Source organism: Trichosurus vulpecula, chromosome 9 (genome assembly GCF_011100635.1).
Source record: "Trichosurus vulpecula isolate mTriVul1 chromosome 9, mTriVul1.pri, whole genome shotgun sequence".
Lineage (NCBI taxonomy): Eukaryota > Metazoa > Chordata > Mammalia > Diprotodontia > Phalangeridae > Trichosurus > Trichosurus vulpecula.
In genome coordinates, this window is record NC_050581.1 from 71,484,717 (window position 1) to 71,512,586 (window position 27,870).

Sequence of the window (27,870 nt, forward strand, 5' to 3'; positions counted from 1 at the left end):
TGAGAACATTAGCAGGTAACACCAACCTATTGTCTCTTTGAACAGAAGCCACCATCTGTGCCTCGGTGCCAAGGTGAGTATCTGGCTTTATTGAAGGGGTTCCATTTAGAAAATACAATCTCCCACTCCATGTTGTATACACTAGACCTAGTGCATTCACTACCACCATCTTCACACTGGGCTGGATCAGGGGAAACCAGGGCGATGTTGTACGTGGTTATGAGGTGCTGGATCTGATTAAAACCACCTCTTTGTTCTGCAGCATCAGTGAGGAGGAAGTCAGGGCAGCAGCCAGTGGGGACCATTCCACCTGTCACGTGACATTGGCCCAGTATGCCTGCATCCCGGTAAGGACCCAACTTTGCCTGTGTGATTGAAACCCTACAGTGATCCAAAAAAGCCTCATTATGCACAATATATTTCAGTATCTCTTCCCTTTCTTCCTTCTAGCCTTTTCCTAGAGCTTCTTATCATGTGGTTTTCTGGCCATAGCTTGGGCTTTACCAGTAATTCATTATGTGACCTTTTTCTCTCTCTGGACCTTAGGTTCCTCATCTGCTAAATAAATCATTGATTTTCCTTCATTTTATATAGAGAGAAACTGAGGCCCAAAGAAGGAAGTAGCTTGTTCATTCTTTCAAGACATGAGTTCAGGCCTTAGTCTCTGGGATCGGAAAGACTCCTTAATGAATATTAAAAGTTGACAGCATACTTTGTGTGTGAAGATGACACTCAAAGTCCCACCCCATCCCACCCCCAATTCCACAGAAATAAGCAAAGGGCAATAGATATATCTGTGTCCCCAGAAGTGAGAATGGGCTGCACTGAATCATCCATACTCTTCCATGGCTGATGGGGTGAGGGCATAGCCAGAGGGCAGGATTAGAAGTCATTCTGGGGCTTGGGTTAGACATCATTCTGGGGCTTGAGTTAGAGGTCATTCTGGGGCTGAGGTCAGACATCAATCTGGGGCCAGGTTTGGGTTCACTCTGAGGTTCCAAGCTGGAGTGGGACTAGGGTGTCAAGCTAAGGGTTCTCCTTCCCTCAGAGGTCATGGCCGCGGGTCTGGAAGGAAGATTTTCTGATATCCTTATATCCTTGCCTGGTGGCCAGTGGTCTGCCCAGTGACCTGGATCCTGTATACTCCACCCTGCTCTTCTCCAAAATTGACCTCTCTGTTCTTAAGACTGCACTGGAGAGGTTTTCCCAGCAGGTAGGTGGCACTGTGGGCTCCAGCCCCGATGTATAACAAAGGTCAGCTTTGATGGTGAGAAACCCAATGTTACAGATAGGCTCCATCAGGCTGTGTATCCTCTGTGAAAACACCTGACTTCCTCATCTTCCCGTCCCATTTTTCCCTCCGACCTCATGTTATCAGTATGATAGGAAACACCTTTATCTAAATTCCTCCCCACCAGGGGCCTGGTGTAGACCCCACAATCTCTCAAGGATAGCCCCTTGTCCTACAAACTGAGGGATAGTGCTAGGCCTGTGGATCCCACATGTACATCCCAGGCCTTGGATATCAGAATAGAAATGGACACCCAGGTGTGGTCATATTGTTCAGTAACTATTGGTCAATAGACTGATTAATCCTTCCTATGTGACCAGGACATTGTCCTGGGAGTCAGGAGTCCAGGGTTTGAGAGTCAGCTCTGCCCCTACCTGGCTTTATGGTCTTGGAAAAAGTTATTTCTCTCTGGACCTCTCTTTCCTCATCTTTAGAATGGAAATCGTAACTGATGTCCTGCCAAACTTTCAGAGTTGTTTTGATGCCTAAATAGGATAAGGGATTTGAAAATACTTTGTAAACCATTCTAATGGGAGGTGGCATCATCATTACTATTTTTTTCTCTCTCTTGGAGTAGTTCTCTCCAGTGGTGCTCTCACACCAGTGGTCAGGGGTGTTATTTAATGGCCTATGGGGGAGGCTGGGGCCAGCATTCCAGGCCAGGGAAGCCCAGGCCACATGGTCGCAGTGGCTGTCCCAGCTCCAGCCCTTCCTCCTGTACCCCGAAGCATTCAACTGCCTGGCTGCCCAGAACACATCCTGCGAGACTTTCCACAGCCTGTAAGTGACTTCCAGCTGAAGGGATCCGTCTCTTGCTTTAGTCGATAGACGTTCTGCTTAAGAATTCTGCTCCTAGCTTAGGCAGAACCAGGACTGACAAACATCAGTTACAGGGAGACAAATGTTAGCTTCTTAGAAGGAAAACCCACCTAGCAATAATTGCTGTCCAACTATGGGCTTGGCAGCAGTGGAGTGCAGGGAGTGGGATGAGCTTCTGGTCCCTGGGGATGTTCAAGCAGAGGACAGATGACCCCTTTTCAAGGATGCCAAGGACGGGATTTCTGTACTTTGTAAGAGTCTGAACTAGATGAACTCTGAGGTCCCTTTCGACTCTTGGAGTCCACCAGTCAGTTTGGCCTGCTCCTTTCCCCAGCACCTCAGCCCTGAATGACATCTACTCAAGCCTGGCAGAGGAGAAGCAGAGGAAGATTTTCGAAGGCATGATGGCCTTTCTCCTGCAAGAGGGTAGGCTAACATTTCCTTAAGTTCGAAAGCACCTGGGAAAACCTACCTGGGGCAGGGCTGGAATTATACAGTCCCAAAGAGAGAAGTCAGTTAATCACATACTCCTTTTAGGTGTGTGGGCCTCATGCTCTATGGGCCTCAATTTTCCTCCCCTATAAAATAAAGAGATTGGACTCCATGACCTCTAAATTCCCTTTGAGCTCAGAAGTTCTGTCTATGTTCCGGGTATTATCCCTTATTAACTGTGGTATAATGAAAGCACATGAGACTAGAAGTCAGGGGACCTAGGAGCAGCTAGATAGGTCAGTGGGTGGAGTACTAGGCTTGGAGTCAGGAAGATCTGAGTTCAGATCCAGTCTCTGGTACTTACTAGTTGTGTGACCCTGGGCAAGTCCCTTAATGCTCTGTTTGCCTTAATCCGCTGGATAAGGAAATGGCAAACCACTCCTGTGTATCCTTGCCAAGAAAGCTCCACAGATGGCATGGTCCAAGGGGTCACCAAGTCAGACACAACTAACAACTGAGTAACAAAATTCTCACAGCAACCTTGGAAAAGTTATTTAATCTCAGTTTCTTTACCTATAAAACAGGGCTAATAATACAGTCAAAACTGATGTCTACCAGACAGAACAGATAATTAGCAGGCTAATGTTATGTTTCTTTTTATAGTTTATTTATATTTTATATGTTAAATATAATAATTAAATACAATCCCTTTCCTCTCGTCGTTGTGGTAAAGCACCTCTGGGTCCTTTGTGGATATTTATAAACAATATGTTTGCATTTCTAGTGTATTTGGATTTCATGGGCACTTGGCTTCACAAATATTTAAATAAGACAGTGCTCTTGACCAAAGTAGGAGACCTTGAACAAGGGTTAGCTTTGAGCCTAGAGGAGTAAACAAGTGCAATAAATGACTTTACAAATTATTTTCACTTTGGCCATTAGCTGGCAATTAGTCTGTCTTTAACCATAATATGTTAAGCAAAATATACCATCTGCCATATAATAATGATATTTTAGCTCATTTTTATATAGCACTTTACAGTGTACAAAGTATTTCCCTTATTGTAACGCATTTTACAGACGAGGATGCTGAAATTAGTCGCCTAAGTTCACATAATGAATTAGCATCAGAGCTGGGTTTTGAATCCAGGTCTCCTGACTTTAAGTTCAGATTTCTTTTTAGCAGCCCCATCTACTTCACCCCTGTGTATGTAAAGAATACCACTGCCCCCGCCCCACCCCGCTTTACTTCCATGATATGTTGAGCACAGTGGAGACAGCACATACTGAAACCTCCTTTATCCAGGCCTCTTCATGACCAAAGGCAATGTGTGTCTCAGAACAGAGTTGGAGTGTGATGGGGTGGGGTGGGAAGGAAGGGAAAGGAGATGAATACCTGATACCCAGCCCTTCTCTGCCCCCTGTGTTGTCAGACTCTGGGACCCACTGTCAGGATGAGGCTGTGCCAGGCCTAAACTCATCATCCTGGTTGGCCAATTACCTGGGCTTCTTCCTGGAACATGCCACTGAGGAGGAACTCAAGAGATTGGTAGATGAACCCAAGGTAGGTGGAGGAGGTTCTGGCTGGTACTAGGGTGTCCCAAGAGGTTCTGCGGATCATAAAATGAATCTATGAGCTCCTCTCCCATCTACCTCTTATAAAAGCCATTCCTCCTACCCTGGATTCCAGGGCTTAGGACATTGTCTGGCATGTGGTAAACACTTAATAAATGCTTGTTGACTGACTGACTCTTCTCACAGTTCCTTCTTCTCTCTCAGCTCCAGATGTTAGCAAGAGATTCTGCCACCCTTCACCTGGTTAGCCAGCTCCACCTGATGCCAGACCTAGCCAACTTTTATGCAGCACTACTCACCTCCCCACCTAGCCTCAACCTCTCCAGGTAAGATGGCTCTCACTTGTTTCTCTACTAGCACCTTCATCCCTGGGCACTCTAGAGTGTGATAAATGGAGGAGGGAACCACGATGTGTGATATGGAGGAGCTCTGATGGGCCTTGAGTCTCTGTCCTTGATGCTGAACTCCCAAGGAGAAGGCCTTTTGTAGAATCCTGTGCAGCCTTAGAAAAATGCCTGCCCTCACTCGGGTCTTAGGGCAGGGCTTTCCCCTAAGATATCTCTGAGAATTAGAGGAATAGCTAGGCTTCTCCCCACCCCCTGAATCACTGAGGGTACATATCCTTTCTGGGCCAAGGAATGTTGGCATCTCCTCTCCCTTCCTTTCAAATTCACCTCAAAAACACCATGTTTTGCATGAAGCCTTTTCTGACCCCTCCCTCCAGTAGCGTCCTGCCCAAACTGCCTTTTATTTGATGCTTTGTGTATATTTGTATTTATTTACTTCATATTTAAGCTGAATATATTTTTACATGTACTTGCTGTCTCTTCCATTAGCACGTAACTCATTGAGAATAGGGATTATTTCATTCTTTGTATTTGCATCCCCAACACCGGGCACCATGCTATAAGCAGGCCCTTAAAAATACTTGTTTGCCTGATTGGTTGATTCTCTCACTAGCATCCCAGATACCCTCATCTGTCACCTCAGTCCAGAGGCCTTGAGAAACATAGAGGTTGAAGATGCCCTTGCCCTGGCCCAAAGACTCAACGAGGTTTGCTTTAACCTACCTCCACAGCTTGACGGAAACAAGTCAGTTCCTGAACTGCCCTCTTGGGAGGCCGTACAGGTAGTGAGTGCCCTGTGGATTGGGTTTTCCTTGGGTGACCAGCTGGTGAGGATGAATTTCCCCTTTGTCCCTGGACTTTACCAACACCAAATGAAATAATGTCAGTAAAAAGCTTGGCAAACTTTAAAGCTCTAAATACATTTCAATTTTTTTTGGTGGGGGGAGGTAATTGGAGTTAAGTGACTTGCCCAAGGTCACACAGCTAGTAGGTGTCTGAGGTCAGATTCTAACTCAAGTCCTCCTGGCTCCAGGGCTGGTGCTCTATCCACTGTACTGCCTAGCTGCCCCTACATGCCAATTATTGTTAGCCATGATGGTGCTAATGACATTATCACCTTGAGGCCTATATTCAGAGAGCAGTCCAGTGGTTTTGGATTATTCCATTATCTTCTTAATTAACATATAAGACAGCTCTGCCCTTCATATTACTGTTGGTGCCTTTCTGGTGTGTACCTGCCCCAGGTGTGTCTGTGTGGGGTATGCCAAGGTTCAGGGCCTCAATCCTGTGCCTTGGTCAAGACTTTACTATCCTGCAGGTGGCATCTGGGCTGCTGAGTAGCTTTGGGAACTTTTCAGAAGCTGTGCTGCGCAAACTGGGTCAGACAGCCCTAGGACTGTCAGTGTCACAGATTGAGGGGCAGATCAGCAGCCAGGACCTAGTGGCTGCTCTGCCCACCCTGGCCCAGGTGAGGGCTTGGAGCCCTGCGCAGTCTCGCACCCTTATCCACAAACTCTTGGACTCTGGCTATAAGGTAACTGGGTCCAACGTACAAGGGGAAGAACAAATCAAAACAGGTAGCACAGTGCCTTCTGTGATGTTTGCTTCTGTTCCACCGCCCCCTCCCCCCCACCACCCCATGTAGGTCTTGGATGGCCAGAGTCTAGCAGCCCTGGGAAGCCTGGTGGGTGGCCTCAGTAGTGCTCGGCTCCAGAGCCTGGCCCCAGATGTAGTCTTGGAAGCTGTGAAGGAGCCAGAATTTGCTCAGCATCTTACCCACATCCCACCCATACTGAAAGCTGCATTTGTGGACCAGGTGAGGCTCAGGACCTGACTAGTATATGGGTCATTACTTCTACTTAAAACATAGAATGCCTATTATAAGGAACATGGAATATGGAATATAGACTAATCAAGCTAGGAGGGAATATAGGGAGGATCTAGGCTGTGTTTCTCATTTGACAGAAAAGGAAAATGAAGCCCAGAAGGCATTAGTGACTTTGCCCAAGCTATAGTGACAGAGCCAGAAAGAGAACTTCAGGTGTCCAGGGGTGGGGATCTCTCACCATAAAGCCCCAGCTTCAGCAGCCCATTCTCAACCTGGCCTCCTTCCTCCCTGTGCTCTCTCATTAGCTGGCTTTGGCTGTTCCGAGCCCTGGTGCTCTGGTGCAGGCTGTGCCAGACACACTCACCGAGGCCATCCCTCTTGCAATGCTGGCCTTCAGCCCTGATGACCACCCCAGATTCGATGACCTTAACAGCCGAAGATGGACCCGAGTACAGGTGATCCATCTGGACCTCACTTACCAAGGTTACCCCTCCCTGTGGACCTGATGGATCTTTAAAATTGGTTCATGGGAAATGATCTGAGGTCCAGAAGCCCACCCTGCTGCATTTTCCCTATGGTGATCTGGGTTCTCCAGAGGAATCAGGAGGGAGGTATGATACCTTCTGAGGACACTGGTGGGGTCATCTCACTTTCTTCCAAGGGAAGCAACTCTTTAGTAAGCACTTTCCAGTGTCCCCTTACTCCCTATCTCCTACATCCTCTGAGAAACCTCCCAAAACCCACCAATTCTATCCTATCCCCAGAAGCAGTAACTGGTGACATCCTAAGAATTTGTCTGGCCAGTTTGTCAGAGGTTGCCCAGCACTGCCAATTGAATCCCATCATTGGAGATGGGGAGACATTTGTCAGGAAGATGGAGATCCAGCTGGGGTGCACAGGGAGCAGGGAGGAGAGGGTGGGGCATTTGGTGTTTTGTTGCAATAAATTTTTCCTATTTTCTCCAGGCGGCCATGTTTTTCGATGAAGTGGTAAAGAACATGTCTGACTTTAATAGGTGGGTTCCCCAGTCTCCCTAGGCCTGGTCATGGCCACAGGAGGCCCTGATAGGTGCTTATGAATAATCCATCTGCTCAAAAATGGAGGCTATTGATGTCAAATGGGCATGCTATTGTGGTGAACGTCGCTATCATCAGGTCTTCCTATTCTGGTGGATATAGCTTTCTTGCTCACTGTCTCCTACAAACTCATTCCCACCTTGGCTCCTGCCAAGTGTTTCCCTAATCCTGGGATTCCCTCTTCCTTTTTCTTTATCCATCCTTTTAGCCCAACTTATGCTTCACCTCCTCTGGGAAGCCTTCCTTGGTCATCCCAACTCATACTATTCTCAGATCAAGCCAACAAGCATTTATCTACTGTCTTCTATGTGCAATAGAAGCATCATGATATAGTGGACATCCTTGGAGTCTGGAGGACCCTGGGTTCAAATCCCATCTCTCACGCATGCTAGCTATGTGTCCCTTAACTCCATAGGGCTAGGCAATTCTCTAAGATCAGATGTTGCAGATGAAGTGACATTGAAAAATGGTGTTTACTCACTGTGGAGTTTAAGCCACCGAAAAGATTCAAAGTTCTGCATTGGGCAAACAAAGATGGATAAGACACACACACACACACACACACACACACACACACACACACACACACACACACACCCCTCTGTGCAGCTCTTTACTATGTCCTCCTCTGTGGCATCCTCTAACTTTTCCATGTATGTATTTCATCATCCCAGCCAGTGCATGAGCTCCTCTCAGCCAGGCCCAGCCTTAGGTCTCCTCCTCCTCCTCCATCTCTTCTCAGCCCATCACCTCCTCAAAGCCAGGGTCACAGAAAAAGGACACAACAGAGTGACGTAGAAACCCTGCATTTGCAGTCAGACAATGTCAGTTTGCATCCTAGCTCTGCTACTATACTGCCTGGGAGACCTTGGCCAAGTCCCCCGGGCTCCAGGTCCTTCATTGAATCAGCACCTACATCAGAGGGCTGTTGTGAGAATCCAATGAGATTTCGTGTGTGTATGTATGCACAGCATACACATAAAGTGAGCATATGTATGTGTATACATATATAGTCCTTTCATATATATGTGTGTGTTTTTATATTTATAATATATAATATACATGTATATATATTTATACATAAATATATAATATATAAAATAATTACATATATATACATATATACATACATTCCTAGATGCGTACATAGCCTTAAAGCTCTATGTAACTGTTAGCTATAAGATGAGTGGGCTTGGATTAGATGATCTCTAAAGCCCTTTCCAGCTCCCAATCCCCTGATCCCTTTCTGTCTCCTTTTCCCCTCCTACCTCCCAGACTTTGGGTTCTCCTCGGTCAGAGCTCCAAGCCTCCTGGAATCCCCTGTCCCTTGTGTCTCCTCTTGCTCCATATGCCCAACACCAGGATGAATATGCAGTAGTCAGGCTGAGCTGAAACCCCACACTCCAGGCAGGGGCTTGCTCAGGCACGTAAGGGGAGCCCACTGTTCCAAGAGTCATTGCGTAGACAGCCTGGCCTCTTTATCATGGCTTCTCCTAACCATGGTCACAGATTTGGAGCTGGGAGAGACCTTGGAAGCCTGACCTGTTCATTTTACAGATGAAGAAACTGAGACCCAAGAAAGTGAAATAACTTGGCTAAGGTCATGCAGTAGCATCAGAGGCAATATTTGAACCCAGGTCCTCTGACTCCCAAGACCAGAGTGCCCTTTCCACACTGCCCTAGGAGACCTCCCTCTACTACTTGAGAATTTTTAAAAACATGACCAATGAGGGAATTTGTTTTTCTGACTGTGTATTTGTTACAAGAAGTTTATTTTTATGTTTTTTTTTATTCAGTGGGTTGGGGGATAGGAGGGGAAAATAGATTTCTGTCAATTAAAAAAAAACTTTAATAAAAAATCGTATCACTAATTGGTAATTAGCAACTACTGAGACATTATAAAAGAAGCCCAATAGGAATGTCTGCTCCTTGTGATGCAGCTGGTGCTGCCCAGGACCAGGCTCAGACTGACCCAGCCTCTTCTATCTTCCTAGCCTCTCCCCTTATATTTTACATGGCTTCACATGTGCGTCAGCCTCTAACCTGGATGTGGAGCAAGTCCAGCGCCTGGCCAAGGTCATGGAAAGGAAGAACGTCACACTAGGGGCAGAGCAGGTCGGTGGGTCTCGTCCGTCCATCTGTCTGTCTGACTGGAGGTGGGGGTGGTGGATGGGTGGGAAAAGCCCGCCGACCAAAGGGACCACCTTACTACCGTGGACATCCTCAGCCGGCCTCAAACCAGGCAGAACTGCGAAGTGGAGGAAGTTGGTCTTGGGCTCTCTCTGGTGTCTCTCTCCTGCCAGGCACGCCTGGGCAGTGCCATTCCTGGCCACAAAGCCTCGATCTCTGCTAGGGCTAAAAATAATAATAATAGCTGTCATTCCTATAGAACTTTAAGGTTTACCAATATCATCTCACTTTACCTTCCCCACAACCCTGGGAGATCAGTGCAATGAATACCCTGAGACACAGAGAACTTAGGTAATTTACCCAGGGTCACCTAGGTAGTAAACGTCTGAGGGAGAAATTGAACTCAGGACTTCCTGACTCCAAGGCCAACATTCTGTCCACTTATGTCACCTAGTTTTCTTTGATTCTTTGATGAGAGAAATAAACTCAAGCCACGGTGTTGGCTTGAGTGACTCATACCCAGTGGATAGTGCATTGTATCTGGAGTTAAAAAGTCCTGAGTTCAAATCTGGCCTCGGATGCTTATTAGCTGTGTGATCTTGGACAAGTCATTTAGCTTCTCTTTGCCTCAGTTTCCTCATGTGTAAAATGGGGCGTTATGAAAGCACCTAAATTCCAAGACTATACAGAGGATAAAAGGAGATGTTTGTAAAGCACTTTGCAGTGCTTTTAATGCTATGTTTTTTGTTGTTGAGTCATTTCAGTCACGTCCAACTTTTCCTGACCCCATTTGAGGTTCTCTTGGCAAAGACACTGAAGTGGTTTTGCCTTTTCCTCTTCTCCAGCTCATTTTACAGATGAAGAAACTGAGACAAACAGGGTTAAGTGACTTGCCCAAGGTTACACAGCTAGTAGGTATCTGAGGTCAAATTTGAACTCAGGAAGAGTCTTTTGTTGTTGCTGTATGACCCTGGGAAAGTCACTTAACCTGTTGGTGCCTTAGGCCAGAGGCGTCAAATATTGGTCAGGCTGCATGCTGAAGCAATGTCTCTCAGTGCTGTCTGTACCAGAATAAATTGTAATTGGGAAATAATTAACAAAATAAGTAAAAATACACTAGAACATAAGTAATGTTAATATGTAGTTTTCTAAGTCAATATGCAGCTTCAAGGACCCTTACATATGGCCTCCCCTTTTATCTGAGTTCAACACCACTACCCACGGCTACTCTCTAAGAGTCCAAGAGTTGCCATTATTATGATTATCGTTATTATTAATAAAAATACTATACAAACTGATGACATGTGAACTGAGCCTGCAAATGCCTTAGTTAGCCCTGTAGAGGAAAGCTCTCTTGGGAGGATTTCAGGCCAGGGAAGGAGATGTTTGGTCCCCCTCAAATGATTCACAGGGAGAGAAACCTTAGAGCCTCAGGTAGAAAATTTGCTCTCTCTGCAGCTGAGCTGTCTGGCCAAGAGAGTCACTGAAGACGGCATTCCTGAGGACCTGGACAGCTACCCCAGGGACATGCTGCTGTTTCTAAGGTGGGTACTTGGCAAGATGACTCCTCCCCAGCCTTTACCCCTGCCACCCTAACCCAGGAATCTATGGCACCAAGGTAATGATGATGAAGATGATGGTGATAACCGCTAACATTTACGTAATTCTTTAAGGTTTGAAAAACTTTTTACATATAGGGTATCTCCAAAGTTGTAAGGACAACCTATATATTACTTCATTTGCCATGGTGGTAAGCAGGAGTTGAACTTCAACTCCCAGGGCACATGTGACACCATTGTCACAGCTATCCCGAGGTCACAGCTAGTAAAGTATCGAAGGGCGGATTTGAACCTAACTCTTCTCGACTATCTAGCTGTGTGACCTTGGTCAAGTCACTTAACCCTGTCATCTTTGTTTTATAGCCCTAGCACCATGCTGATATTGTGTTTGCTGCTGAATGGCTGAGCAGAGAACAATACTGGGCCTGGAGTCAGAAAGACCTGAATTCAAATCTGGCCTCAGGCACTTATTAGCAGGGTGACCGTGGGCAAGTCACTTAACCTTGTTTGTGTCAGTTTCCTCCTCTGTAAAATAAGGAAATGACAAACCACTCCTCATATCTTTGCTAAGAAAACCCAAAATGGGGTCACAGAGAGTCGGACATTACGGAAGAAGGACAACAAAACCTCTTGACTCCAGTGCCTAATCACTAGGCTCCTAGGTGTCTAGCGTATGATCGATCCTATGATCTAATCTCCCCAAGGGTGAGGGAATTGCACCATCAATTCTTGGGTGGGTCCTACCACGCCACCCTGGTGGATGCCATGAGTGCCAGCTTCTATGATAGACTCATAGAACGTCAAAGCTGGGAATGGCCTCGAAATCTATTTGGCCCATTTCATGTGTGGAGAAACTGAGACTCAAAGAAAGGAAGTCCCTTGTGCCATATCACACTGCAATTTGGTGATAGAGCTAACATTTGAACCCCAGACTTCCTGGCTTCCCAATCAAGTAAATGCAGCAAGAATTTATGAAGCGCTTACTGTATGCAGCATATGGTGCTAGGTGCTGAGATTAAAGATAAAAAAGACAAAATGGGCACTGTCCCGAAGGAAGTTAAATTCCAAGGCTGCTTCTGCCATAACATATGCCCTGAGATAGCAAGGACACAGCATTAGAGATGGCTGTCAGGTCTCAGAAGGCTGAAGTACCTCAGGCTAGATTCAGTTTCCTTCCCTAGAAAGTGTGGTGGTTGGATTATGTGATTTCTAAGACCCTTTCCAGCTCTAAGATCTTATGAATCTGCCACATTGACACGGTTCCCTTCATAATGAATGGGCCCTACCTTGCCATCCCATTCCCCCCCCCCCATAGGGGTATATCTATATGCCCAAAGTTCCACAGATAGTAATGTGCAGTCAACGCCATAGATGATTCCTACCAACACAGAGGAAAGGGGCATTTTCTCTTTGGCTTGGAAGTTCATGTTGTCTTACTACCAGTTTAGGGCCATACAGACCATTTGTGACCTGGCCAGACTATAAGAGTGACAAGGACAAGCTAGAGTGTGGTTAGAAGAAGGCAGCCAGGATATTGAGAAGACTAGGGACCATGACATCTAAGTATTGGTCAAGAGAGATGGGGGATGTTTTAACTGGGAGAAGAGAAGACTTGGGGAAAATACCGTAGTTCTGTCTCCTACCATATTAAGAACAATGAAGCAGGCTTGTTTTATGGGATTTGAAACTGAGATGGGGGACACTAGAGTCAATGGAATTATGAATAAGCAGTTTGGGTTCAATATAAGGAAAAACTCTTTTTTTGGGAGGGGAGAGGTGAGGCAATTGGGGTTAAGTGACTTGTCCAAGGTCACACAGCTAGTAAATGTCAAGTGTCTGAGGTCAAATTTGAACTCAGGTCCTCCTGACTCCAGGGTGGGTGCTCTATTCACTGCTCCACCTAGCTGCCCCAGGAAAAACTTTCCAACATTAGATTGTAAGCTACTTGAGGGCAAGGATTGTCTTTTGCCTCTTTTTGTATCCCCAGCATTTAACGCAGTGCCTGGAACATAGTAGGCTCTTAATACATTGTTTATTGATTGAGCGATAACAATTATAGCTGCCCAACAATGAAATGGCCTGTTTTTTGAAAGATCATGAACTTCTCTTCCATGGAAGTGTTTGTGAAGAAATTGGAGGACCAACCTACTGATCATGAACATTATAGAGAGGGACCCTTCACGCACATTATAGGAGATGAGCTTAGATATCCTGGGAGGTTCCTTCCATCTTTGAGCATCTATGATTCTGTGAAATGTTCCTGAGGAGTTGATGTGAAAATATGCTATTGGTCCCTTCCAGCCCTTCTGCCTATACAAAGACTGGAGACTGCAAAAAGTTCTTCATTCGGGTGGGAGAGTCCAACCAGGATGTTCTCCAGAAAGATTCACCTCTGAGATCAAAACTGCTATCGGAGGCCCTGACTTGTCTGGTAGGGAGCTTAGAGCTTGGGGAGGGGAAAGGAGGGACAGTTTGGCAAGGATGTGAAGAAAGCCAGGGAAGGTTGGGCTGAGACCCACTTATTGGCCAGGGCCAGCCCTGCATTTTATTGCCATCTGCCAAACTATGTCTCCGAGGCTGCTTTAGGTTTTGAGTTCCACAGGGTGCTGAAGGGGCTGGCCTTGAAGGTGGGCTAGGAATGAAAAGGAATATCCAATCTAAAGCCCCTACCAGCACCTGTTGGGATGGTGGTGGGGAAAGAACACTGGACTTGGAATTCCCACTCTACTGACTGCTTGCTGTATGACCCCAGGCAAGTGACCTTGGCTTTCTGTGTTTCGGTTTCCTCTTCTGTAAGGACAGTATCATAATACTCATTTTACCCACTTCTAAGAATTGTTATGAGAAGACCCCTACAGAAATGTGAACTAAGCTTCTCTCTTCTGTCCTTCAGAGAGCGGGGGAAGGGAAGATTCAGACTCAAGAGGAATTTTTAAAAAGGTGGCTGAGGGAGGGACACCAGGAATTGAAATTAGTGATTTTCAGTAATGTGTCCTGCATAGAAATTCTGCTATTTCCCATCTATGTAACCATAGGCAAGTCGCTCAACATTCTTGAGATGTAATCTCCCGATCTGCAAAATGAGGATGTTGGATTAGATCGGGGGTGGGGAACCCGCGACCTGGAGGCCACACATGGCCCTCTAGATCCTCAAGCGTTGAAGTTCAGTCCAAGGGCCACACTTGAGGACCTAGAGGGCCACATGTGGCCTTGAGGCCGCAAGTTCCCCACCCTTGTATTAGATGGTTTCTAAAGTCCCTGAGGGCCATAACAGATAGTGATAGATCATATTTATATAGCCCTGTAAGGTTTGCAAAGTGACTTGTATACATTATCTCAATTACTCTTCACAACAGTCCAGACAGCTAGGTGCTATTATCATCTTCATGTTACAGAAGAGGGAACGGAGGCTCAGAGAGGTTAAATGATTTATTCGCCCAAGGTCACACAGCTAGGAAATATCTGAGGCTGGACTTGGGCCTTCCTGACTCCAAGTCAGGTACTCTATCCACTACCTCTCCCCACAAACTATGAACTATGAACAAGAGTCACAAGAGATTGAGAGACATCAGATTGTGCTCCAAAGCCATGTCTGTGAAAACTGGTTTAATTTTCAGGTGTAACTCTATAACTTCACCTGTATGCAATTCTGTTTTTTTCAAGACATTATTCAAGATTTTATTTTTTAATTAAAAAAAGGAAAAGAAAAAAAGAGAAAGCATTGGGGTTATCTATCACGCTCTAACAATAATGACCCAGAAGTTAAATCTCACTGCTCCATGGCTTTCTTATAGTAGGGTATTTCCAGGCTACAGCACCCTACTAAAGCATAAATTTTTGGCCACAAAATTTACTTGAAAATAATAGGCCTAGGTTATTAAAGTATAAGTTCCACAGAAAGATAGAATTGACAAAGCCAGCTGGACAGAAAAAAATCAATTTATGATATGTTTCATATTCATATTCTAGAGCTCCATGGGAGCTTGGCGTTCATTACTCTGATTTGTAGGGTACCCGAGAACACCTAGTATACGGGATCCTATGGATGTACAATACATATTAGTTAACTTAAATAGATTATTGGACAATATACATACAATCAACATGGCAGGTACCCTTGGGGATGAAGTTATTTTCAGTAATATTGTTAAGTACAGGAAATAACACTGCCACCAGTGAGTCTTAGAATATTAACAACAAAAGGAATAACAGTTAAATATGAATCTTAAACATAAGATGAAAAACTTGTACATATCATGTTTTTTTAAAAGGTTTCTGCCAACTTGTAAACTCAGATAATCTTGTAGTTCAAAAATTAGAAAAATCCAAATGAATAGCACCTCACCCTTCTCCCCTCCATCATCCTCCCAACACAGGTCTGCTCCCTACAGTCAGAAACTGTCGGACCCCTTAGCAAACAAGCACACTGGCCATTTCTGTCCCATTTCACAGTTTAAAACCAATGTTCTCAAAGCAATTCTGGGAGAGAGTTTATTAGGCCCATTTTACTGAGGAGAACTTTGAGGTTTGGTGATGGGAAATGGATCACACCAGCAGAGAGAGACAGAGCTAGACTTAGGTTTTCAGAGTCCCATCTTCTTTCCCCTACATCACATTATCTCTCCAGTAGTTGCTGGTGTGCCCACAAAGACTCAGAAATTTTAGACTGGGCATGCCCTCCTTAGAGCAGAGCTGCATCTAGAGGTAGGCAAGGTGGGGAGCCACCTAGGATGCCCACAGTGGCAAGAAACACTTCTGTTTTTAATGTGAAAAAACTCTTTTCTGAATGGCTTAAAGTAGTTACTTGGAGATGAGCCAAGTTGAATGTGATATAGAAAAGGCCCAAAGCATAAGCTGGATATCAATAATTAGGTTAAGTTTTAAGATTTGAGCCCTGCTCCAGAAGGATGAGTATTTGCCCAGAGACAGGGAAAAGAATGGTCAGGTAACTGTCCCCAACTGTCAAGAACTTCAGCTGATATAATTTAGAAGGCCCCCTGTTGGATATGCTGTGCCAGGGGTCCTAGATTGAAAGTTGAGAGGGCTGGGTTGCTGTCACAGGGCATTTGGGGCACACAAGTCAGTGAGGAGGACATTCGCATCCTGGGCTGGTTGGCCTGTGACCTGGACGGACGCTACATAGACAACTCTTCAGAGCTACTCTTGCCTCGGTTGGAGCAGTGCGGTGGCCCCTTTACCCCTGACCAGAAGGAGGCTGCCAATCTGGCCCTGCGCTCTAATGATTCTCCATATGGGTAAGACTCCTCCCTCAGAGCCTATGGAAGAGTGAATGAGAAGGTCTGTGTGTGTACATATGGCACACATACAGGAACATGTGTGTGGAACATGTATAAGTCAGCATATATGTGTATGTATACATATGACCTTGCTTCCATCTTCTTGAGGGCGTTATTATCTGTTTCTAGCCTGAGTGAGAGGTAGCTGGGCCTGGGTTAGGCTAGATCAGGTACCACCCCAGCCTCGATTGGGTTAATCTTTTCCATCTGACCATCTTTTGACTTCCGCCTGTCCATCTGTGTAGACCCCCCTCCAGATGGTCAGTATATACCCTGAATGCTCTCCGGGGGCTGCTGCCGGTTTTTGATAAGTACATCATCCAGAACATCCCCCAGGTAAGCCCCTTACCAAAAGGAGACAAGAGAGGGATATCTTTGACCACAGAGTATGGGGGTGATGGAGGGAGAATGGCTGGATGGGGGAACCAAGATCCAGACATAGAAGAAGGCAATGCCAGTCTCTGAGGAATGGAGCAAGAGCCACAGCACAAACGGACACATTAGATGGCATGAAAGTGATGCCTAAAATTTCATCATTAGTGCTTTGTCTCTTTGGTTAAAGGCCCTGAGGCCTATAAGAATAGCCATCTGTCATTCTTTCAGTCTTTGACTTCTCAGTGTGAAATAAAATCTAAGAGCAGTTCCTAAAGAAGATGGGGGGAAAGGGTCCAGAAGAAGCCCCTTTGTGGGGACAAAAAACAAACTTTGCTGAGTCCTCTACCCTCTTTTTTCCCCTTTACACTACTGCTGCCCTTCCAACCCTCCCTTTCCTCTACCCCCATCCTCCAAAAAAAAAAACCTGACCTCTAAACAGAGGGCCTGAATGAGACTGTCTCCACCTAACCAAGGGCTTTTGCATTTTATTAGGACTCCCAGGGGCAGGGCAATGCTTACTCCCAAGGGACAGAGCCCTAATAGAGGAATGTTAGGTGATGGGGCAGGGGAGTTTGGGGGATGGGAGATGGGAATCCCTCACATCACACCTGATAGATAAATGGGTAGGGCTTGCCCTGGGCTTGGTGACTTACCCCAAATTCCACAGCGAGGCAGGGCAGACTCAACACCACTCCAGAGTTGTGTTGGACACAGCCTTCCTGCCACTCAGAAATGGCCCTTTCCTCTCAGAATGTTGTGACTTCCTGGCTGAGACGTACCCTCCCAGACCCCTCCTGGGCCAGGCAGAATTTGAGAACCTTCATCCAAAACCTCCAATCTTCCCGATATAGACGGGCTGTGAGTAAGTGCCTGGGGACTCCTGGGGGGTCTGGTACAATGGGCCCAGCTATCAGAAACTTCCCAACGTGGGATCCTGGCTTGCCGACCCCAAGGGTGGAACAAAGGCCAAGCTTGGAAGTTACTGGCAGAGATGGGAAGGGGGAGCATTTCTAGAAGTGGTCAAGGCCAGTAAGAAGGTGAACAGGGACAGGGAGGAGAAAGGCCAATGAGGTATAAGGGGAGAAGTTTTCTTGACTAGAAACTTACGACTCTCATGTGAGTCAAGGAGAGAAAGATGGAGGGGAGAGGAGTGGGAGAGACAATTGGGGGAGGGATAAAATAAGAGAGACTGAGGGAAAGGAGAGGAAAAAAAAGGATGGGAGAAAGAAGGAGGAAGAAGGGAAAGAAGTGGGTGAGAGACAAGGGGAGGAAGAGAAGGAGTGAATAAGGGAGAAGAGAGAAGAAGGGAAAGAAGATAGAAGAAGAGGGAATGGGAAATCCTGTCCTCCCAAGTCTCTACCAACGACCAGCATGCTTGACTTTTGCTCCACGCGGGGAATAGGAGAAAGTGAGAGCAAAAAGGAAAGAAGGGAGAGAGAAGCAGGCAGTTGAGGGAAAAGAGAATGCTGGGGAGGGGCAAAGATGTAACAGGAGGAGCTTTCAGGGTCTAATTTGTGTGGAAGGAGGGGAAGAGGATGAGAAGGGTGCCCTGGGGCTCAGACTAACGCCCGCTAATGTGGTGCCCACAGCTCAGTGCCCGAAAGGGGAGATCACAGAGATAAACGAAGAGCTCGTTATTTACTCAGAGGAGAAGCTGCAGGAGTGTCTGAATGCGTCGGTGCTGGCAGCCAACATAGACAAAATAAAGAACTTCCCCTTCACCTACGAGCAGGAAAGGATCTTCAAGGCCAAACTGGATGAGGTAACGGGGCCTCAGTCTCCTCCACCCCCAAATGGACATAATCATCATCCCTCCTTCTCCAGACTCTCATCGGACCTGCTGCGGAAAGAACGCTAGGCTTGGCGTTCAAACCGGGGTTTGAATTCTGCCTGTGACTGCCACTTAATTTCTCTGCACCTTAGTTTTCTCATCTGTGAAACGGGAAAATTAACAACGGCCTTACTTCCCTCACAGGCCTGGGTGAGAACTGAATGACATGATGGGTGTTAAGCAACCTCTGACACGCTGTCAGTGTCACCCATTGTCATCCTCCTAAAGGTGCTGGGAGGTACTATTTTTCCCATGGGGAATTGAAGGCCAGAAAGAGGAAGTGGTCTATCCCAAAGTCACACAGCAAGTTAATGGGGATGCTGGGAAAAGAACCCGAGTCTCCCTTTCTTTCCACTGAACTACACTACTTCCCTATTGCCATTATCCTACTCCTTTTGCTTGTTTTTTATAAGCCTCTATTTAGGAGGCCAGGCTACAGGCCAGAGTTCCCCAGGGGACTCAGGCCACAGTTGATCCCTCTTCTGGAAAGGTCCTACAGGCAATGGCCTTCTCTCATCTGACAGTTGCCTCCTGCTGGAGTTTCTAACTGCTAGCACCGAATAGCTATCCGTCTTACCCCCTAGTTGGAGAAAACCTGCTTAAGACATTGTGGTACAGTGGGAAGAACCCTGGACTGGTCATTAGTCCTGCTTCTGCTTCCTCTATTGTCTATGCGACCCTGGATAAGTTCCTTTGCATCACTGGGCCTCAGTTTCTTCCTTCCTTTATAGAAGTGGAGATCGGACTAAAGACTTTCTAAAGTCCCTTCCAGCTCCGCCATGCTGCCACTCCATTGTGATTGGGTTAGCAGAGGGCACTGTTTCTCGGGGAGAACCCTGGAAGTTGTGATGCCAGTGTTCTTGCTTCCAGACTAGTCACCTGAGAGTGACCTACTTAGTGAATCATCTACAGCCTGGGCTTGTTTCCCCCACCTACCCCTCACCAGTCACTCTACTGTGCCCACGGAATACAACTCATTTCATATTTTCATTATCTCCTGTTTGGGTGTTATCATGGGGAAGATTATCCATCTTAAAGCCACACTCTTCTCTGCTGGCGCAGTAAATGGAGAGTTCATTGGAATTCATTTCAACAAAAGAAATACTCCAAGCTTTCTTACACTCTTCCTCCTTCTCCAGCTCTACCCAAAAGGGTATCCTGAATTTGTGATCAGTAACCTGGGTAATCTTGTTAGACTGGTTACCCCTGAGGAAATCAGGAAGTGGAAGGTGACGTCTGCAGACACTCTGAGAACCCTGCTCAAAACCAGCCATCGAAATGAAGATTTGGTAATCTCTTGGCTTCCTAACACTTAATATATCTGAAGACTTGGGTGGGAGCTCTAGGGCCCTCTAGAGAGGTTAGCAAGTATGGATCTTTCTACAGGCTAGGTGCCCCAGGGTGGGAAGGTATCTCCTTCTAATTATGAGCCAGCAAAATGAGGTAATAAAGGCCCCATTCCACATATTGTTCCTTCTCCCCAAAAGAAAAAAGAGAAATGAAAAAAAAGTCTTATATGCATGTAGCTGGGGTTATAGGTTAGTATACAAAGGGCTTTTGTATCCATGATCTCATGTTATATTTATGACAGCCCTAGGAAGGAGGGAGGTCCCAAGATTATTAAGTAAGAACATAGGTGGGGAAGATATTTGCAAACTGTTATAATCAATTGATTGGTGATGGTCCTGAGGTCTCCCCTTTTTAGGTCAGACACAAGCACTTCTATAGGTGTTCTCTAAGCTGAGCTCTTCCCAGCTCCCAGACCTGAAGTCTCTAGTCAACAGCGCATGGCCTCCTGAAGGCTGGATAGGAGGCCAGACGAGATGGGCTCAAAGTTCCCTCGCATCTCCTAGAATCCTAGGCTCTTCATTTCATAGATTCTGTGAGTCTGAGTTTCTGTTATTATAGGATATGGAAGTGATTAATAGCTACGTCCAGGCGGGGAGCCCCCTCAATGCCACCTTCCTGAACGCCGTTGGTTCCAAATACCTCTGCCGTCTGACTGATGAGCAGCTCAGTACCGTAGAGCCATCCGCACTCAGGTGAGCACAGGGCTAGGAGCCAGCACCCTTCCCCAGGCCCTCTGGGTGGGTTTCTAGGGAGCTCAGAGCATACTGCAAAGAACACAGATTCATTGACTTTTTTTGTATCCCTAGCACCTAGCACAGTGCCTGGCACGTTGTTGTTGCTGTTCACTCATTTTAGTTGTGTCCAACTCCTCATGACCTCATTTGGGGTTTTCTTGGCAGAGACACCGGAATGGTTTGTCATTTCCTTCTCCAGTTCATTTTACAGATAAAGAAGCTGAGGCAAAGAGGGTTAAGTGACTTACCCAGGGCCACACAGCTAGTAAGTGTCTGAGGCTGGATTTGAACTTCCACTAGGGAAAGGCAAAACCATCTTAGCCAAACCTAGTTTTAGGGCAGCCTGGTGGCACAATAGTAGAGCGCCAAGCCTGGAGTCAGGAAGACTCATCTTCCTGAGTTCAAATCTGATCTAAGACTTTTACTAGCTGTGTGACTCTGGGCAAATCACCTAACCCAGTTTGCCCCACTTTCCTGATCTATAAAATGATCTGGAGAAGGAAATGGCAAACCATTCCAGTATCTTTGCCAAGAAAACTGCAAGTGGAGTCACAAAGCCTCAGACACAACTGAAACAGCTGAATAGCATACAGCAACAACATATTCCAAAGCCCAACCAATGTGACTTTGGGGTAACCTACTAGTCTCTATATGAGATAACCATTGTCATTGTGGGTTGGTAAATTAATTCAGATAATTGAAAGGCTGTAAAGAAATGATTCTTCCTTTGGTACTAGTGGAGAGGGAATTCCATTTAATTCAATTAGCATTTATTGAGTGCCTACTATGTGGAAGGCACAGTGCTCACTGCTAGGGAATCTCAGGATACAAACATCATTGAAATCACCATCAAATGACCATCAAAAAAGCTGACCTTTTTTGAGCGGGGTAGGGTTGGAGGTAAACTGTGCTTATTTTCCTGATCCAGAGACTGGGTCTCGGTGCTCACACCGTGGAGTGAGAAGGTACTGTCAATTACTAATGAGGTATTTTCATGGTCTCTCAAAGTTTTGATCCTAGAATTTGGAAGGAGCAGGAGTAGGAGGTCTGATGAAATCATCAACAAACATTTATTAAGCATCTACTCTGTGCCAGGCACTGTGCTAAATACTGGAGAGAAAAAGAAAAGGGAAAAAAAGCAAACAAAAGACAAAAAAAACCAGTCTGCTCTCAAGTTGCAGAGTCTCACAGTTGAATGCAGGAGAAACTATACAAGCAAACAAACAAGATATATACAGGATAAACTGGAAATAACCTAGGGAAAAGGCACTACCATAATGGGGGATTGGGAAAGGTTTCTGGAAGAAGGTGAAGTTTTAGCTAAGACTTTAGTTGAGAAGCCAGGAAGTAGAAGTGAGGAAGGAAAGCATGCCAGGCATGGGGGATGGAGAGCCAGTGAAAAAGACACCATGTTAGGGGATGGAGTGTTTTGTTTGAGGACCATTAAGGAGGCCAGAGTTGCTGGATCATAACAGTACAGAGAGGAGTAAGATGTAAGAAGACTGAAAAGGTAGGAAGGGTACAGGTTATGAAGGCTTTAAAAGTCAGAGGGTCTTCTTATATTTGAGTCTGGAAGCAATAGGGTGCCATTGGACTTTATTGAATAGGAGAGTAATGTGTGACTTGTGCCTTAGAAAAATCACATTGACAGCTGAGTGGAGGATGGATTAAGGTGGGGAGAGACTTAAGGCAGGAAGGCTATTGCAACAGTCTTTATGTGAGGTGAGGATAGCCTGCCCCAGGGTGGTAGCAGTGTCAGAGGAGAGAAGGGACTATATATTAGAGATTTTGCAAAGGTAGATTAGATAGAACTTGACAAGAGACTGGATATAGGGGGAGTGAAGAGTTGAGGGTAACACCTAGGTTTTAAGCCTGGGGGACTGGGAGGATGATGGCACCTTTGTTGTTTTTGTTGGTCCTACCCTTGACAGTAATAGGGAATTAGGAAGAGGGGTGGGTTTTGTGAAAAAGATGATGAGATTAGTTTTGGACATGTTGAGTTTAAGATGTCTACGAGATACCTAGTTTGAGATGTCCAATAAGCAGTTGGAGATGTTAGGAGAGAGGTTAGGGCTGGATAAATAGATCTGAGAATCGTTTGGACAGAGGTTATCATTGTTCCACAGAAGCTGATGAGCTCACCAAGCAGGATAGTGTAGTGGGAGAAGACAAGAGGGAATAGGATAGACTTTAGGGGCTACCCATAGTTAGTGGGTATGACCTGAAGGAAAATCCAGCAAAGGACATTGAGAGGAGACATATAGGTAGAAGAAGAACTAAGACAGTATCAGAAAAACCTGGAGAGATGAGAGTATGGAGAAAAAAAGGTTGTGATCAACAGAGTCAAAGGCTATTAAGAAGAGTGAGGATTAAGAAAAGGCTATTGGGGGCAGCTAGGTGGCACAGTGAGTAGAGCACTGGCCCTCCTCCTGAGGACCTGAGTTCAAATCCAGCCTCAGACACTTGACACACTTACTAGCTGTGTGACCTTGGGCAAGTCACTTAACCCCAATTGCCCTGCCTTCTCCCCTCCAAAAAAAAGAAAAGGCTATTGGATTTGACAGTTATGAGATCATTGGTAACTTTGGAGAGAGCAATTTAAGTTGATGAGTTCAGAAGTCAGAATGCAGAGAGTTAAGAGGAGAGTGAGAGGAAACATCATGGTAGATGGTCTTCTCAAGTTGGTTTAGCCACAAAAGGGAGGAGAGATAGAGGACAATAGCTATCAGGAATGCATGGGTCAAGTGAAGGGTGTTTTGAGGAAGTGGACATGAGTCTCCATGAGTATTTGCAGAGAAGCAGGGAAGAAGCCAGTAGACAGGGAATGATGAAGATTAATGAGGGTGGGGTTGATAAAGGCAGCAATCTGCTGATGAAGACGGATGGGATGGAATCATTGATACATACAGAAAGGACTGCTTTGCCAAGGTGAAGGGCCACCTCATCATGTAAGTTGGGCAGAGGAGAGAGTGGCAGCAGGCATCTGAGTGATATGAGATGAGGAAGCCAGGAGGAGAGGGGACTCTCTTTAGATGGCCTCAATTTTTTCAGTGAAATATGAAGCAAGGTACTTAGCTAAGAGAGTTGGGGAAGGGGAGCCATGGGACATCTGATGAGGGATGAAAAGATTTGGAAAACCACTGTGAGTGGGATAGTGAATCTATTAGGTAGGTGTAAAAGGATTACCTTGCTTCAGCTGAGATCATGTAACATATGGTTTCGTGATAAAAAAAAAAGGGAGAGGATTAAAGTGAGGAAGAAGCTACAAGGTGGATGAATACCAAGATGGCTCCTAAGGCAATGCTAGCCTCAGGGAAAGCCAAGGATAGATGTCAGGAAATAAGGCCAGGCCATTTTTTGTTTTGCGCCTGGTGCCACAGGCCCTTTGGATGTGATTTCCAGGCTCTGTAAAGTCAAAGAAACCCAAAACATCATAGTTGAAGGGTACCTTAGAAGACATCTTGTCTATCCACACCTCACTTCACAGATGAGGGAGCTGAACCCCAGAGAAGGAAAAAGACTTCTCCAAGGGTAACACTGTGAGTTAATATCAGAGCTAGGTCTAGAACTCAGGGCTTTCAACTCCTAGCCTAGGGCTCTCTCTGCTACAGCATACTATGACTTATCATTATTCTATATCTCTCTGAAGCTGAAATTCAAAATTGAGTCAAAACCTTTTGAAATACTTCTGTGTAAGCTCTGGGTATGGAGGGGATGACTACATGATTCTTGTGGATATCTGATAGAACATGGAAGGGGAAGATTCTAGGAAGAAAGAAAAATACACATATATGTATGTACATATGTATATCTGCATATGTATGTTTGTATATATGTGTATCTAAATATCTGTATCTTAAGACAGTACCTTTCTGCCTGACTGTATGGCAGCCAGCCCTGTCCTTGGTGCTGGGTTGAGGTGGGAGGAGTCAGTAACTGCTGATCTTTTAGCCCTTCTCTTCCCCTGCTCTCTGCTGCTCCCAGAATGGCCAACCCCTTGAACCCATCTGCCTGCTCCCAGTCACAGAAGAATATCCTCTACCCAAAGGCCAAGACTGCCTTCCAAGAGATGCCGTTCCCAGTATACTATGTGCTAATCAAGCCTTATCTAGGTAAGGCAGGGATGAGATATGTGCTAGGGGAGGTGTGGGGAAACAGGAGGAAGAGAATAGGGTAAGAGGGGAAGAATTTGTTGGCAGAGGGAGGGGGACACTAGACTTGACATCAAAGGACTCCCTGTCACATTCTACCTCTGTGACTTTGGGCAGGTCACAGAGCTCTCAGAGTGTCTCATCTATAAAATGAAGGGGCTGGACTAAGTGACCCCTCCAGCTCTAAATCCATATAGTCCTATAATCATTATCTTAAATATTGAAAGGCAATAGGAATTTAATTTATTCTGCTTTGCCTCAGAGGATAGAACGAAGGCCAATGGAGAAAGGCCATAGGGAGGCAAATATTAGCTCTATATGAAGAACTTCCCAACAATTAATTTGAAAGGCAGTGTGGAACAATGGAAAGAACACTGGCTATGGAATCAAAGGACCTGGGTTTGAATCCCAGCTGTGACACTTGCTACCTCTGTGACCCTGGATAATCTCTCTCACCTCTGAAACGTAATACCTGTATAATCTTGGGTAGTTTCTCCAAAGGGTTGAATTAGCTGACCTGTAAGGCCCCTTTCAGGTCTCTCTCTATGTATGAACCTTTTATCCCATGAAAAGTAAAATGGGTAGTGAAAAGTAAAAAAGAAGTAGAAGAAGAAGCAAAAAAGTAGTAGAAAAGTAAAAAAAGAGGTAATGAGCTCCCCATCACTGTAGGACTTCAAACAAAGACTGGTTGATACCTGGTCAGAATTGTTGTAAGGTGGGAACTGGACTAGGTGATCTCTGAGGTCACTTCCAACTCTGAGATTCTATTTCAGAGGACCTGGGGAAAGGGAATAAAGAGAAGGGGAGCAGTGGATTGGGCTTGGCTCCTGTTTTCCCACTGCCTCCACTTGATTTTTCTTTGAAATCTAGGCAGGTCTTAGATGAGCCAGGAGTGAAACTCAGCATTTCTGAGCCCCATAACCTCTCAAGGCTACTCTTAAATCTTGACCACCCCCTCCTATCCCACCACAGAGTGGAGTGAGTCAGAGACCAAAAAAGTCATGGAACATCAACTCTGGAAGGGATCTTGGAAACCTAGTCCAACCCCTTCATTTTATAAAAAAAAAGAAACTGAGGTTCAGAAAAAGAAAGTTAGTCATCATTAATCACACAGTGAGTGAATGACAGTGCTGGGACTAGACCTCAGTTCTCCTGAAACACTGTCTAATGCTTTTTCTACCACACCAGACTGCCTTGGGTTCTAATCACAGCTCCACTGCCAATTTGCTATGTGATCTTGAGCAAATCCCTGCCCTCTCTGAGCTTTGATTTCCTCCTCTGGACTATTTTCTTTAAGGTCTCTTCCAGTTCTGACATTTTGCATTTGATTTGATATTCTCAGTAGGGCTGGTATCACTGCCGGTAGGAGGGGCCAGGGGCCAGGGTCTTGCCCTGGACTCAAATTCTTAGGCTGGGTCCCCTCTCTCTCCTCACCTCTGCTTCCCTCCCTTTCTCTCCTCTCCCTTCTCCTCCCCTCCCCTCCTCTCTTCTCCCCTCCTTTCCTCTCACCTCCTCTCCTCTCCTCCCTTCTCCTCTCCTTTCTGTCTTCCTAGGTGGAGTCACGACGAAAGATCTTAAAGAACTCAGCCAAAAGAATGTTAACATGGACATAGAAACATTTAAGAAACTACCAGAAAAAGTCATCATGGTACAATTAGAACCTATTGGGGATGGCCAATGGGGGAGGGAGGGTCTATCAAGGGCAGGAGAACCCTAACACAGGAGGTCAGAGGGAAGCACCAGCACATGGGGTCACTTTGAAGGTGAAGGTGGTGTGGCAATGGCCCAGAGGCTCCAATTGCTTGGTTGGAGACGGTTTAAATTCTCACTCAGTTTTGATCTTGGTTTAAATCCCAGCCCCGCCCCCCCAGACCTGGTTAATTGTGGTTGGTAGTGAGGGAAGGATATATGCATATGTGGACCTCTTTCTACCCCAATTAGATCTAAACTATCCTAGGAGAGGGCCGGGTGGTCTCCTTAGAAATCCCAAGGCTGGGCTCTGGGACCCTCAACAAAATATTGGGTTTGTTCTTCAGCCCCTGACACCAGAGGAAGTGCGTGGACTCCTGGGACAAAACCTAATGAAGCTGAAGGCTGAGGAGAAGAACTCTCCAGTCCGGGGATGGATCGTCAAGCAGCAACAGGAGAAGCTGGATGCCTTGGGCATTGGGCTCACTGGGGGGATCCCCAATGGCTACATTGTCATCAGCCCCAGGAACAAAAATTAGACGTCAGTCTTCCTGCTTGGGGGGCAGGTGGGGGTGGGGAACTGAATAGGGCTTTGGCCCTCTCTCATTCCAGGAAGCTGTAAAAATAAAAGAAATACTTTTAACTCTGAGCCTCGTCATCTCCCTGAAGTTTGGCTCCAACCAAGAACTACTAAAATGTGAGCCTTTAAGCAGGACAGATGGTATTAATAGAATTAGAGTAGGAAGAGATCTCTAGAGTCTTTTGCACCTCATTATACAGAGAAGGAAATGGGAAGTGATCTGAGCAAACTCAAGTTGATAAGAGAGCTAGGACTAGAAACTGGCATGAGCAGAAGTGGGAGGGAAGGGTCAGAATCTGCCAGGGAGTAGACAGGCGAGTGCTCCTGACTCTGACACTCATTTACTCTCCATTGCCTTCAGGTCTTTTCCTCTGCAAACCCCAAGTCCTGAGAAAGCAGAGTCCTGTACTCTAGTCTACAGGTGGGCCCTGCTGGTTCAAAGTACTGTTGAGATGAAAAGTAGGGGCTAACAGGAGCCCTGGAGTCTGCAAAAACCCTTAGGAACAGATTCCCACCCTCAAATTAGCTTTTCAGGCTCTGTCTCAGAAGATCCTTTAACCCCAGGGGCCTCTGAACCTTTGGGGGAATTCCTGGTATGGTGGCTCATTGATAGCCGGTGCTGACTCAGAAAGGGGCTGGGGTATCCCTGGGCACACCTAGCCCTCACGCAGGGAGATGCAGAAGGGGCAGGTGGTGCTGCTTCAGTGTCTATGTGGTAGGACCCTAGGTGAGGAATGGAACTTGGATAAACCCAAGCAATAGCCAGCTCTTTCCTCTCTTATCTTCTTCCCCAATCCTGGACTTTC

The 27,870-nt window shown here is 46.0% G+C and overlaps 1 protein-coding gene across 1 annotated transcript; it reads left to right on the plus strand.

The window, feature by feature from the left end:
- Positions 1 to 27,132, plus strand: LOC118831882 (mesothelin-like). Its single transcript, XM_036739353.1, has 24 exons — positions 1 to 73; positions 263 to 347; positions 1,049 to 1,213; positions 1,869 to 2,071; positions 2,445 to 2,536; positions 3,976 to 4,106; positions 4,322 to 4,443; positions 5,078 to 5,246; positions 5,783 to 5,998; positions 6,110 to 6,280; positions 6,598 to 6,747; positions 7,258 to 7,307; positions 9,363 to 9,483; positions 10,957 to 11,042; positions 13,359 to 13,488; positions 16,119 to 16,312; positions 16,600 to 16,690; positions 17,480 to 17,591; positions 18,319 to 18,491; positions 19,700 to 19,849; positions 20,469 to 20,602; positions 24,629 to 24,756; positions 26,349 to 26,443; positions 26,832 to 27,132. The coding sequence occupies exons 5-24, from the start codon at positions 2,512 to 2,514 to the stop codon at positions 27,021 to 27,023; spliced, it is 2,640 nt and encodes an 879-aa protein (XP_036595248.1). The 5' UTR covers positions 1 to 73; positions 263 to 347; positions 1,049 to 1,213; positions 1,869 to 2,071; positions 2,445 to 2,511; the 3' UTR covers positions 27,024 to 27,132.
- Positions 27,133 to 27,870: the final 738 nt, after the last annotated feature.